Source organism: Drosophila erecta, unplaced genomic scaffold (genome assembly GCF_003286155.1).
Source record: "Drosophila erecta strain 14021-0224.00,06,07 unplaced genomic scaffold, DereRS2 tig00000055-arrow-pilon, whole genome shotgun sequence".
In the NCBI taxonomy this organism is placed as follows: domain Eukaryota; kingdom Metazoa; phylum Arthropoda; class Insecta; order Diptera; family Drosophilidae; genus Drosophila; species Drosophila erecta.
Genome location: NW_020825200.1, coordinates 9,567,066 through 9,580,174, shown reverse-complemented (window position 1 = coordinate 9,580,174; position 13,109 = coordinate 9,567,066). Strand labels below are relative to the sequence as shown.

At 41.4% G+C, this 13,109-nt stretch overlaps 2 protein-coding genes across 2 annotated transcripts; one reads left to right on the top strand and one right to left on the bottom strand.

The window, feature by feature from the left end:
• Positions 1-216: 216 nt before the first annotated feature.
• LOC6543048 lies at positions 217-1,147 on the bottom strand. Its single transcript, XM_001969197.2, has one exon. It carries the CDS (start codon positions 1,052-1,054, stop codon positions 311-313), a length of 744 nt encoding a protein of 247 aa, XP_001969233.1. The 5' UTR covers positions 1,055-1,147; the 3' UTR covers positions 217-310.
• A 190-nt stretch (positions 1,148-1,337) lies between these two features.
• On the top strand, positions 1,338-1,744 carry LOC113564139. Its single transcript, XM_026979484.1, has one exon. The coding sequence runs from the start codon at positions 1,509-1,511 to the stop codon at positions 1,587-1,589; it is 81 nt and encodes a 26-aa protein (XP_026835285.1). The 5' UTR covers positions 1,338-1,508; the 3' UTR covers positions 1,590-1,744.
• Positions 1,745-13,109: the final 11,365 nt, after the last annotated feature.

Genomic DNA, 13,109 nt, shown 5'->3' with positions numbered 1-13,109 from the left:
AAGTGAAACTTTACTGTCATGTTTTGTTATTTTCTCAGAGATTTCGATTGAAGATCAGCTCCCGAGTCACGTATTCACATTGCAGCAGGCACGTGATTGAGGCTATATATACTATATACTCACCAGTTGCGGAAGCGATAATGCATGACACCATTTCTAGATCGCTTTTAAAATGAACACAAACACGTCATGCTTATCGAAAAGGAATAGCCCATATACGACTCTATTTAGTATTCACTCACTACTAAAAAATTGGCTAAGATATAATCAGTTGAAAAAAGACAGTCAGGCTTATACACATCACACAGTTTTATGAGAACTCTTCATCTGCGTGACCAGGGTTGCTTGCACCAAACTTTGAACTGGTCGCTGTTATGGAGTGATTTTCCTCGATATAGAAGGCGGAAAGGCGACAGGCGATGAGGAACAGTATATAGGCGATGTAGAGCACTATGGCGACCAGCAAGCAGTCATCTCTGCCCAGGAATCCGAAGCTGAGGTAGGTGATCAGCACGTGGGAGATGACCAAAGTAGCTACACTGACAAAAAAGACGCCAATAGCCACATCCTGCCAGTACCACCAGCACAGGAAGACATTCATGATTTCAATGCAGAACGCCAGAACGAATAGCATTCCGCCCACAACAGCCAGCTTGAAGGGGTTCATATAAAGTCCAGTGTAAATCAGAAGGAGACAAATTAGCAGCGCGATTCCAAGGAATAGCAGAGCCACGCCCATCACCGCAATGGCCCAACTCAGACGCCAATTCATCAGGAAACTCGCAGTTCCGAGGGTCAGCAGTTCGTAGCAAACGAACATGGCGACATAGTTGTAGGGCCTCCAGTACTTCAGCAGCTCAATCAAATGCATGCAGACGAGCACCACGAAGGCCACGAAGAAGCACGCAATGGTGTATATCAGGGCATCTCTTCCAAACAGACACAACACCATCCATTGCGGAATGGCGCCCAGCAGGCAGATTACAAGAGCTAGCAGGGTCCACGCAATGAACTTGCCCAGCCCCATGGCATCCTGGTTCTCAATATCCGGCATGGTGCGGTTTGGCAGCGCTTTCGATGGAAGAACCCAACAATTTGGTACATAGTTATACAAAATACTACTAAAATTCTACTGACTCTACAAGCATTTGAGATGAAGCTCGAAACAACTGAGATGGCCGTAACTAAAGCCTGCAGCTAGACACTAAATGGAGCTGACTTAATTGTAAATTTGTAGAGCTGGCACCCCATTCTTATAGGGGCTGCTCAATTCAACCGCAAGCTATGCAATTTGGCAGCCTCAGCGACCAATTCTAATGTGTGGCAGCCGCAAAAGTGCCGACTCTGCCACACCTCTTGAGGGCTTATTCTTCATCGTTTTGGGCCATCAATTTGAGGCCCACTCATCCTGCTTCGGAGAAGAAAACAAAAAATGAAATCAGGGAGCCGAAGCCCGTGAAGCGCTACATAAATGAGAAAAAATGTGAAAAAAAAATGAGTAAAGAAAAATGTCGCATAAGCCGGCGCAGGACATACTGCAAGGACACTTGAGGCTCAGCAGCGGCCGAAAGTCCTTTGAAGTTGGATAAAAACTGGAGTCCTGTGGGTGGGCCAGTATGTCGCCAAGGAAATACACAAAACACAGACCGCAGACGGGCGGAGTGAGGGGGGAAATCAATCTGCGACTGCCAATGGTAAGGATATCAGAGCCTCTATAATACTGTACAATAACAACTACCAGAAGGCGACCTCGGCGTCCAGAGAAAATAAGCGATTACACTCGCGGCCAAGCTAATAGTTCCCTATGAATAATTAGACTGGCTTAACCAACTATCCCCAAAATGTATACTTTTGAATGATGTCCTTGGGTTATTCATCAATTCGCTTTAAAGCGTTTGTGTAAAAATGTCATAGTTTTAGCTCCTCAGCTGCACACACATATATGTGCAGCATAATGAAATAAAAATAGGAGAAAATGTTTGGCTGCGAAATCGAATTGAAAATGACCACGAATCGAAAGCTGCAAAAAACCAATCAAAAAGGGAGACCGCACCAACTGTCCTGGACTTCACCTGTCGCCGATTTCGATCTTAATTTTAATTGAAAAGTTTGCAATATCACATTTCCCTCTCTGCTGTTGTAGCTGGCGTCTCCTTCACGTATAATTACAAGCGATTAAATCTGTGGAAATTTATTAAATTCCATAAATCAGCACTGCCAGCAACCACCCCACTCGCTCGTCGGACATTCCCTTGACAATTATAAATTGTGCGTTCGTTGCCAGGCGCAGTGAAGTCCTTCGTCGAAAAGGACGAAATTGCTTAACCGCAAAATGTCACTTCACCCGTTCACGTTTGCCCCGCCCCACTCACAATGCCCGTTTTTTAACGTTCCTGATTATGTAATTATCTGGGCTTGGGTCTGCGTGGCTCACAGCTTCATCCACCCAAATAAAAATATGCCACCCCATCTCGAAAGCTAAGATTGCAGTTACTGCGGCAACCTGTTCACATCGGTGTGACAGGCAGGCCACAAGTCCATATGCCAATTAGTGGTTTTAGGCCAACTGATTTCCTTGTCTGATATGCCCGTGGAACAGCAAATAATCAAGTTCAAAAGAAGTGTAGAGAGGGGTGTGTACGGATACATATATACACATATTGAATTCAGAGACCCAAAATAGTACTAAAAAGCAGATAGAGTCGAAATCAATAAATATACATTACTCTGTATTACCTAGACCAATAATTGCTAACATTTATCACGACAAATTGCAATGCCCGGCAATTGAGCCCCACCAAAATAGAACCTGAAAACCAAGTAATACAAATAAAAAGGAAACCGACCACAGACAGCAGTTAAATGATGCTACTTGGCCGATAAGGACGAAAAACATCCTCCTCAGGACGACCCCAGGAGCGTTATTTGTTTTGTGCGTTGTCCGAAACAATTTCCTTCCTTAATCACAGCTAACTGAGTGGGGGAAACAGCCAAAAATGCATTTATCTGACCAAGGGCAGAAAAAAACGGTGGAGCAAAAATGTATATATCTCCAAAAACACTGGCACGAATTCATTTCAATTTGTCGAAAATTATAAATAACATTTCGTAAATGGAACATGAGTATTCCGCATAGCACTTGAGCATTGCCTCGACTTTTACCTATGTGTTTCATAAATATATGTAGCTATCAGAAGCTTTTCTCCCTCTGTAAATATATGGAAAACGCAGGGACAACGCTTCTAATTGTAAAAGATAAAAAAAGCGAGGCAACAAACTTTGGGCTGCTCGACATTTCTCGTTAGACCCCGGCAACAAACAAAATAATAAAAAAACCGGCGAAGATAAATGACAGGCAACTTTTGGGAATGGGTGCCGTGGATTTTGGATTGGACTAAAGAATGGGATTGGGAACGAGTCCTAAAGTGCGCTTCTGTGTGTGTGCGATCCTGTGTGTGTGTGGCTGTGTGTGTGAAGACATTTCCCGGCAACTGTAGCATACTTTCGAGTGTCTTTGGGCTTTCAGCACATGCTATGTGTGCCAACAGCTTGTCGAGTGGTTGAGTCCGCCTTTCCCGCTTTTTAGGGGTTTCTCTCCTTCTTTTTTTGCTATTTGTCCTATCGATGTCGCCATAAGTTGCACAAACCCCTTCAGATGTCCGCCTGCCACAATTTCCCCGATTCCCAGCGCTCTCTGCTTGACCAAGTGCAAAATGTCAAGTTTCGCCGGTTGGTATGCTCGCTTTGATGTGCGTCTGCATCTGAATGTATGTAAATACGTGTAGCTTATCGACTGCCGGGCCTGAAGTGTGTTTTAATCGAAAACCTAGCCACCCTAACCTAGGCCAAATAATCTGGTCTAAAGCTGATTATTCGAGGTAATGGGCGCTGACTTATCTGCGATCTGCTCTGAGCCGTGTGATTAATTGAACTGTTTTGATTTTGTCGTCATATGTCTGCATTTCGTTTGACAATAAATCTATTGATTGCGAACGCGGGCTTAAAGGTTTATGTCAGGTACATATTTAAATTTGCGCATTAAAAAGGTCGATTAAAGAAAAAATATATAAGCTGATGCGACAATTCATCTCGAATTCCATCTACTTAGGGGCAAAACGCAAAAAAAAAGTAATCATCGGAAACGATCCATAACAAACCAACTGAGCATTTTCTCATGGCAAATTATCGAAGATTAACGATAATTAAATTTATTGTTGGCATATACAACCCCCATCGATTACGAATTGCCAGCCAACATCATTAGTCTGGGGCATACAAACAACACATGGACTTCTTGGTAGGGGTGTCCTGTGTTCATAAAACTAGGGTCACTGAGATAATATGTCATTTGCCTTCTCAAGTCCAACTACAAGCTAATAATTATGCAATTGCTCATAAATGCTTGAGGCAAATGCGGGCAAAATAAAGGAAAATATCGTTGCATTGCTCCCCAAAACTTATGCATAAATCTGATCTAATTAAATCCATTGAATCTGTCACCGAACTTGACCTTCATTCGAGTATGCGGGTCGCACACCTATTCTATTGCATGTAAATTCAATGTATTTGTACATTGGTTTTACATCCTTTTTGTTTATAAGTTGAATTCCTTGAGTTGGTCTGTTTAGGGGCGACCCACAGGAAAGGCAATTTTATTGGATTTTATTTTTATTGTCCTACATAAATTTATTTATTTATGGCACATTGATATTTGACAGTTATTGCGGGTTCCGGAAACGCCCAGTTTTCTGGTTGCTTTTTATGGAATGCAATTTTTTGGGTTGTTATTTGCTTTTTCTGCTTTTTGTAAGTGTGGGCCAAAAAGGTGAAAGACTTAACTCAACGATTTTGATAGTGTGGGCAAAGCATACACTTTTATATTATATTTAAGAAATAATTGATTTATCATATAAAAAAATATAATAAAAGCAGACAATATATTTTAGAAGGTAATTGATTTATCATATAAAAAAATGTTAGTTAAGTACACTAGTTAGTATTTTTGCTTTAAAAGAATAAAATAAAATACAGAGTGCCGCTTGAGTAAGCTATAGTATTAACTTGATCAAAGGATCGCAAAGTACCAGAAATGTGCTGGCTTATGAAAACTTTTTTGCAGGACTTCAGGTTGTGGAAGCTCGTCGACTGCTCCACGGGTCAAGGATATTAAATCGTGTACAACACCCTCGTAAACAGGATTCCCCCCCAACCCCCCGAGCTCCTCCTGCCCGAAAGCCAAGTAGTCGTAAAAAATCAGGGAGCGCACGTGTCCATTTTTTTCGTCCTTTTCATGATTCTCGGCCGCTTGCATGTCCTGGACGGAGATGCGTGAATAATTTTGTTGCAGGACCTTTGGTCACGCTGTGAATCAATCTTGCGGGCACAGGAAGTAAACAACAGCTCCCTCCCGAATCAGTGAGCATGGGCATTAATGAATGCAATTTCGGAATATTTTACGAGCCAGTTCGCCGGACATTTTAAGCTTGAATCCTGAATGTTCTTAAAGCCGCCCCGAGTGGCAACAACAAAATGGAGCAGCTCCATTTGTCTGGGGGGTGGTTTTCTGGGGGCGAAGGGCAAACTATTAGCGTTTAGTGCGCATGTTTAAGGACGAAATCCCCGCCAACAGGGAGCAGAGCAAACAGCAACACTTCAAAGTGGTTGCAACCCTGAGTAACTTTTTCTCCCCACCATTTTTTTCCTCCTTCTGCGGCTGGAGCAGCCGCGCGTCCTTTTTTGCGCCATTTGTATTGGCATTTGGCAGCGCGTGCTCCAATAAGAACAAAAGGATTCCCTCACACCCACACTCACATCCAATCCCAGTCCCACGCCCATCGCCCATCGCCGCCCTGCGTCCTCCAATTTTGTTTGTTTGGTTTCTCGTTCTCGTTCCTTTTATTTTCATTTTTGGGGCACTTCCGAGTCGGGCGGCCAGGACGCGAAGGACCCGCAGACATGGCCAAAGGTTATTGGAATGGCAATGCGAAGTGGCTTCCTGGAGGGGATCCCCCATTAATCACCCAACGCCTCTTTAAACATCCCATTTTCACGGTTTCAATTATCAACTATGATTCTTCATTGTTATACATTGTTTATACTGTTGTGAGTTGCTATGAAGACACTAAATGATGTCATTACTAAGGTAAATTACTGATTTATATTCATTTATTAGCTTATGAGTATATATATGAGTTCTGGGCACAGATAATAAAAATTGAACAATTGCTTAGAAAATCATTTAATTTTAGGAAAATGAAGTGCAACAAGCGGAAAGGAATTGTTTAATTTTTGCCGAGCTGCTAACTGAGCTCTAATAGAGTCCCACTTTGTATATGGTAAATCAAATAACATTTTTTATATCGAAGCGACCAAGAACAGCGGTATGCCTACGATTGCCACCCAATTTGCTTGGCCCACAAGTAACACCCAATGTGCCACCGCAGCAGGCAGAAGATGCGAAACCACAGCAACAACTTATCGCCGCACTCATCAGGTTCACGAATGAATCTGTCATATTATTTCGGCAATGATGCTGACAACAACAACGGCTGTATCCCCGTTTATGGCCTCGAAAAATCCCCCTGTGTGCAATATTTATCATGTCACATAATATTTTTCTGGCATTTGCACGTCACCCCGCCCAGCACTCCTCCCCCCAGTTTTTGGTGGATCTCCCCGAAGTTCTGGCTTAAGCAGCTGATACGCACTCACACACACTCACACACACAGCCAGGAAGGTCCTGGCAGCACAACCCCTTCGCTAGCCAAACGATGTAAGCGGCAGCGGGTCGGAGTCTTGGGGGCGGGGCAGCGGTTGCTTGCCAGCCATCAATTGCAGCCATCATCCACCGACGACAGGGCGTCTGGCTGCCTGATATCACTGCAAAACTCCAAGAGCACAATGCACCGAAAGAAATATTGGTATTTTTATATATTATATATCTATGATATAGGACAAAAGCCTAGAAATCTCAAGTATCTCAGGGAATTTGGATTATCGTAGCTCTACGAATATGATAATATTATAAAATAATTTATTGAAATACAATTAAATTAAATATAATACATCAAATATATAATACATAATATTATATTATAAAATTATTTATTTAAATATACGATATACGTAATCCCATTCTTTAAAACTAATAAGTACGAATATTATATTATAAAATTATTGTTTTAAATATAATCCCAATCTTTTAAACTAATAACTACGAATAATATTAATTATTATTATTATTAATACTCATATAATATTATTAATATTATACAATTATTTTTTAAAATTTATAATCCCATTCTTTTAAATAATCTCTGTTGTGCCTAGCTTTTCTAGTAAAGAAATAATCATTAGTAAGATTAGTAATGAAAACAAAGTGAGCACCGAATTATGCTCAACTACTGCAGTGTTTAATTGCAGTGTAGCACTCCTTGCTGCTCATTGAATTTTCTGCTGATTTCATTTCGACTTCTTTTGCTCCGCTGGGAACAAACTTAAAGTGGGTGGGTGGGTGAGTGGGTGGGTTTGGTGGGTGGGCGGCAGGAAGGAGTGGGTGGGCTTGGGGTGGCTGATTGTTGTTGTGCCAGCTTCTGTTTTGCCTGTAAATATTTTTGGCAATTGTCGCTTCCCCACCCCGATTTCCCCAGAGGGCAAATTAATGATGTCTTTCCTCTTGGTCCCAAAATGGAAATTACTTATAAATTGCTCTAGGCCTGCTTGTTCGACTTGTTTTTGTCTGCTCACACTATTTAGGCATAATTATTAACCCAATCAGGAATCCGAAAAGATCTGCTTGTAAAGTTGGCATTAATATTCTGTAAATAGGCAATTATTTATCCGCTGCCATAGGTAAATCACCTAATTCGACTAGTATACTCCTGAAATCGTACAACGAATGTATAGATGATATAAGACCTCACTTTAAATCAAAGATTGAAGAATATGCAACATCTTTTGGCCAAGTCACGTCTCTACGATGTGGTAGGGATGAGATTGTCTTAGAATACTAACATTATAAAGTAGATGAATGCGAAGACTTCATTTAATTTGAGCTCTTGACAAGGGAATTAATTCTCGCAGTTTGGGTTTGGGCTTGTAACGCAACTACGGTTAACTTCCAGGATCTTATTCATGGCTAACTCTGAATGCGCCGGTTTGTCGTCCAAGTGTCCGCCACTCAGCAGTTGCCCTCGCAATTTTCATCCATCAACACCTGAGCAGAAAGGCACAACCCCACCACCCAACCAGTTGGCCAAATCCAAGGCGGAGTGCCGAGTGCCGAGGAGGAGGACGTGGACGTGGACGAGGACGAGGACCAGGACGTCGGACCGCACTTGAGGCGCTCCAGAGAAGCGGAACGAGCGGAAGAAGGAGCGGCAGCTGGCCAAGTACCGCGCCGCCATCATCGACATCAGCGGCGTCGTCCTTCCTCGCAACACTCTCAATTAAAATGTCCTCGCTTGGTAAGCGTGAGCGTTCAAGAGGCCATGAAAACTCCTTATTACACGGTGTCAGCGGACCAGCCACACTGAGAATGTTCCTATGTTCTATTTGGCAAAAAAAGAGGGAATGCTTGCAGCAATTTGCAGTGAGTGCAAAGTAAATCTACCAACTGGGAAAGCTACGAATGAAATCTGTTAGGAGTCACGCTATAAATGGCGCAGATACTATAACTAGAAAATTATTAGAAATTCTATTAACATGTATTTTCATCTGGATAGGGACTTTTCGAACTTATAACATATTATAAACTTGTATAAACATAACAAACGTGTTTATAAACACATATAGTGTGTATTAACACCACTTAAAATGGCTTTTATATTACTATCTGTTGAAAAGACACAAACTTCTTGAATTATTTTTTTATATTTTTTATATTTATTTTTTCGTAGTGCAGGGCCACCCTTAACCCGCACCAAAGTCCCGAATCCGCTGGTAACCCGAAGCTGCGAGGGTTCTTGGCACCTACGTGTTAATAACGCGAAATGCAGTGAAATTTTTGTATTTTCAAGCACGCACTCGAGTGTGCCACGCCTCGCAGTCCTTGCCGCCCCACCCGCCGCCCACGCCCACGCCCACCACCCAGTCGACTTGAAACAGAAACCCTTCACGGGCCAAAGTAGAAAATAAAAATTGCTGCAAACCAGAAATCATTGAGTGAGTTGGCAACACTCGGTGTCCCAAAAGGAGATTCCTTGGTGGAAATGAGGGGGTAGTTTTGAGTTTTCGGTGTGTGGTAGGGTGTGTTTGTGGCGACTAAAAAACACTTTAAAGAAGGCACAAATTTTGTTTTAATTTTGTGTTGCTTTTTCCCTGAAATCCGAAACACTTCAAATATTTGGCGAGCAGAAAGCCAAGCCAAAATGCTGGGACAAGTTGACGCCAAGCGGAGCGAGTGCCACAAAATGGACATGGGAAATTTTAAACCCACTTGCCAGCTGCCTAAAGGGCAGCACTTAAGAGGACCTCCAACCCCCACCAACTTTGCCCTCAGTCCATGTTTACTTTTGCAATATTGACACGAAAATGTTTACACAAAAATACAAATCGCGACCATGCCTTCTGCATCACAAAAAAGTTGAAACTCTCTACAGAGACTTGCAATGCCCTTCAATTGAGTCAAACTATTACAAAATGAAGACTACTTCTTGAATTGCTAACTTATGTTTGCATCCAGCATTTGCTCAGAGTTCTAAAACTATCTCGAATTTACAAGTTTTAGGTACCGTTTACATATAAGGGCACAAATGCAGTGCATTTCAACATACGACATATATATTCGAGATATCTAAAAGCATTTTAGTTTTCCTTTCAACTTAATTGCTTTAAACTTTGATTATTTTATTTCTGAAACTGAAAACAGTGCTTCCATGTTCGGTGCGACCCGGTTGGGCAAGCATTCTTGTGGATTTTTGTGTCTTGTGTTGTGTCTGCTTGTCGTCTACAATTTCCACATGTGGCTTTTCCTTGAAAGGCTTTCTGCTCGGGAAAACTTTTCGCTGCAGCTGGAGGGCACCAATAAACGTCAGACGCGTGTCAGGACGCGTCCTTTGTACACTGACACCTCCACGGCTGATTTGATCCAAACTTTGGGGAACTTCGAGGTGAACAGGTGAACAGGATGTACTTGGCCACTGTGTGGCTGTCACCTTCGATTGGACAAATCGGCTAAGTTGGCCGTGGGAAACGCTGCGGTTCAAGTGGCTAAGTGGAGGCACAGTTGGTAACAAGGAACTGGCTGGATATAAACATAGGGTAGCCATCAAAATTGTTCGAATAAAGCAAGGGCAATAAAATAATGTTAAAACATATTCTCTTAGCACGAGAAATCTGGATATTACATTGATTACTTAGGAACGTCACCGCCACACTTTGCAGATTAAAGCGTTTCCATCTTGTCGCTACACTACATAAGCACATTTTAATCAGCAAACACACACGCGCAGAGTTGAGAAAAAAGTAAATCCTTTCGGCTAATACAATTAAACTGATAACTTAACTAAATCAAACAAGTCGCCCGACCTAAGCACACCCACTGAAAAGTGTCGACCTTTTTCCGTTTTTTGCCTTGTGGTTGTGGCGCGACTTAATTCCAAGTCCCCTGTTTTACTCGAACTCTAGAACTGGAAACTTATGTCAGTGGCACGCGTCTGCGGCACGTGACCCCGACATGAAAATCACTCTCGAGATCGCTGAGGATGGCAAATGGACAGGGCTGATGGTGACGAAGGAGCTGGGTACTCTGCACTGGGTACTGGCAACTGGGCACTAAGTTTTGGGTGGTATTGTCCAAGTGATGGAGGTGATGAATGCCTGTGTGCAGATGCTTTTAAATTTAAATCGAATCAAATTGATTTGCGCACAGTTCCAGTTTCACTTTTTACCCAACGAAAGCTATGCACTCGAAGAAGTCTATAACTTAGAAACCAGGAGCAGTTAAAGATTTATTTTATTTATTACATTTTAATATAAGAAATAATGCATCATGTTGTAGAGAGATTTTTTATTAGAGTATCTCTTCTACATTACTGCTCATTTCTTAAATTTGATATTAATTGCAAAGGTGTATTTTTAAGTGACACAACTGAAGAATTCGCGTTCATATAGCCATAATATTCTATAAATCCATAAATACATATAAATTAATTAAAATCCATATAAATCCATATAGATTCATAAAAATCCATATAAATTTATACACATATATATATTTCCATATAAATCTATTTAAATTTATATAAATCCATACAAATCCATATGAATCCATAAAAATCCATATAAATCCATATAAAAATATATAAATCCATATAAATCCATATAAATTCATATAAATCCATATAAATCCAAATAAATCCGTATAAGTATATACAAATCCAACGTAAAAATCGTTATCCTAATGAAAAGGCTTTTAGCTCGTGATTTCTTCGAGTGTACTATCAATTGGCATCGCCCTTTTTGGCAAGAAGAGCACACCGTGCCCTGACCACGTCCCAGTCCCATTGTTTAGCCATTTGACAAGTGTTTTGACAATATTTATTCGAGTTGCTACAAGCCACGGCAACGGCCACGCCCACAGTCCCGCCCCCTGCGGCATGCCAGCCCCCCCTCCACCCGTTCCCCCGCCAAACACTAGAGCCACTGCCGCTGGGTAATTTGATTTCCTCGAGGCTGCCATCATCTGCATCCTTGACGTCGGACACGTTTCTGCCTAATGGAGTTGCTCGAGTGGCGTGAATTTCAATTAAATTAAATCAAAATGTTGCATTTTTTATTAAGGCCATTAGCGGCACACACGGAACACACACCCCTCCCCCTCTCCCCCTGTCCCCCTGTCCCTGGCCCCTAGCTGGTTAAATTAAGTTAAGATACCACAGCGTCAGTGCGAAAAGAACTTGTATCTTAATGTGCATAATGAAGTGCCAGACTTGACTTGCCCTCCACGACCTCCTGGATGTGCCCATATAATTTAGGTGGATGCGGATCCTACGGCTGGGAGGGAAAGCTATCGGGAAAATTCCAATTTCGAGGAAATTGAGCCATTCATTAACTGAGGTTTCTGAACCCAGGAAAAGCTCGTTAATGTCAGAAAAGCATAAGTAATTCAAAAGGATTTCCCATTATTCAGCCAACAACCATGCGTTCTATTAATTTATAAATACCAAATAGTGCAATAAGCTTCTTAAATGGTTCAAGATCTCTAAAAATCATAAAAAATAAAATGTTCTATTAATGGGTAGTTGTGTGCGGGAGAACGTTGAGGAAAATGCAGCAATTTTTCGGACTGCTTCTGGGAAAAGCGAAGTGGGTGTGTGAGGAAAAGTGGGCGTGGAGTTTGTTGCATTGTTGCACGTGCATTAAGAGTAATGCTGCAGTGCTCAGAAAAAGGTGGAAAGAGGGTGCAAATGCTACTTTGAGTGGCAATAAACAATGCATAATGAGTTGAGAGTCGCGTTATTATTGTTGCAGCCCGTGCCTGAGACTGTGCATTACTCAAACAGGTAATTTAAATTAAGCCAAAACAATACGCCAAGTTGGCATTTAAGGCAGCTGCAAGACGCACTTCTCCATTAGGAAATTGCAAATTAAAAAGCAAACACTTCTGGGCCATCCATTACTGCGGCACTTGCAGTCAAATCGTTTGAGTTTCTTTCAAAAATATGCATAAATCAGCAGAGGCGCTGATTATTACGAGTCTTCTTTCATTTTCACAGACATACCACTTAAACTGCCATTTACAGACATCAAAGTCAAAATTAGACAAATTTAGCAAATAAAAAATATTCGAAAGACTAAGTTTTGTGTTAAAGAGAGGATGTGTTAAATATCCTATTATCTTAAAAACAGCTATTCTCAATTTGCGAGTTGATTGCAAAAGGTAGATCGGAGCAAACTCGACAAAGTTTCAAATACAACTTCCTCCGATTATAAAATTAAATATATGTAATATAATTCTGTAATAAATAAAGCTGTTGCATAACAGCATGTCATAATGTTATTCAAATGTTACTGTAAGCACAATAGTGGTGAGAGAATTCACTTAAAATTCTACACTTATCCGTGACAGCAACCATTATGTAAAATGTTTTACCGATCAGAGTCGAGT

Coding starts and splice junctions, on each gene's coding strand:
- LOC6543048 (XM_001969197.2), bottom strand. CDS start 1,054: ATGCCGGATATTGAGAACCAGGATGCCATGGGGCTGGGCAAGTTCATT.
- LOC113564139 (XM_026979484.1), top strand. CDS start 1,509: ATGTCGCATAAGCCGGCGCAGGACATACTGCAAGGACACTTGAGGCTC.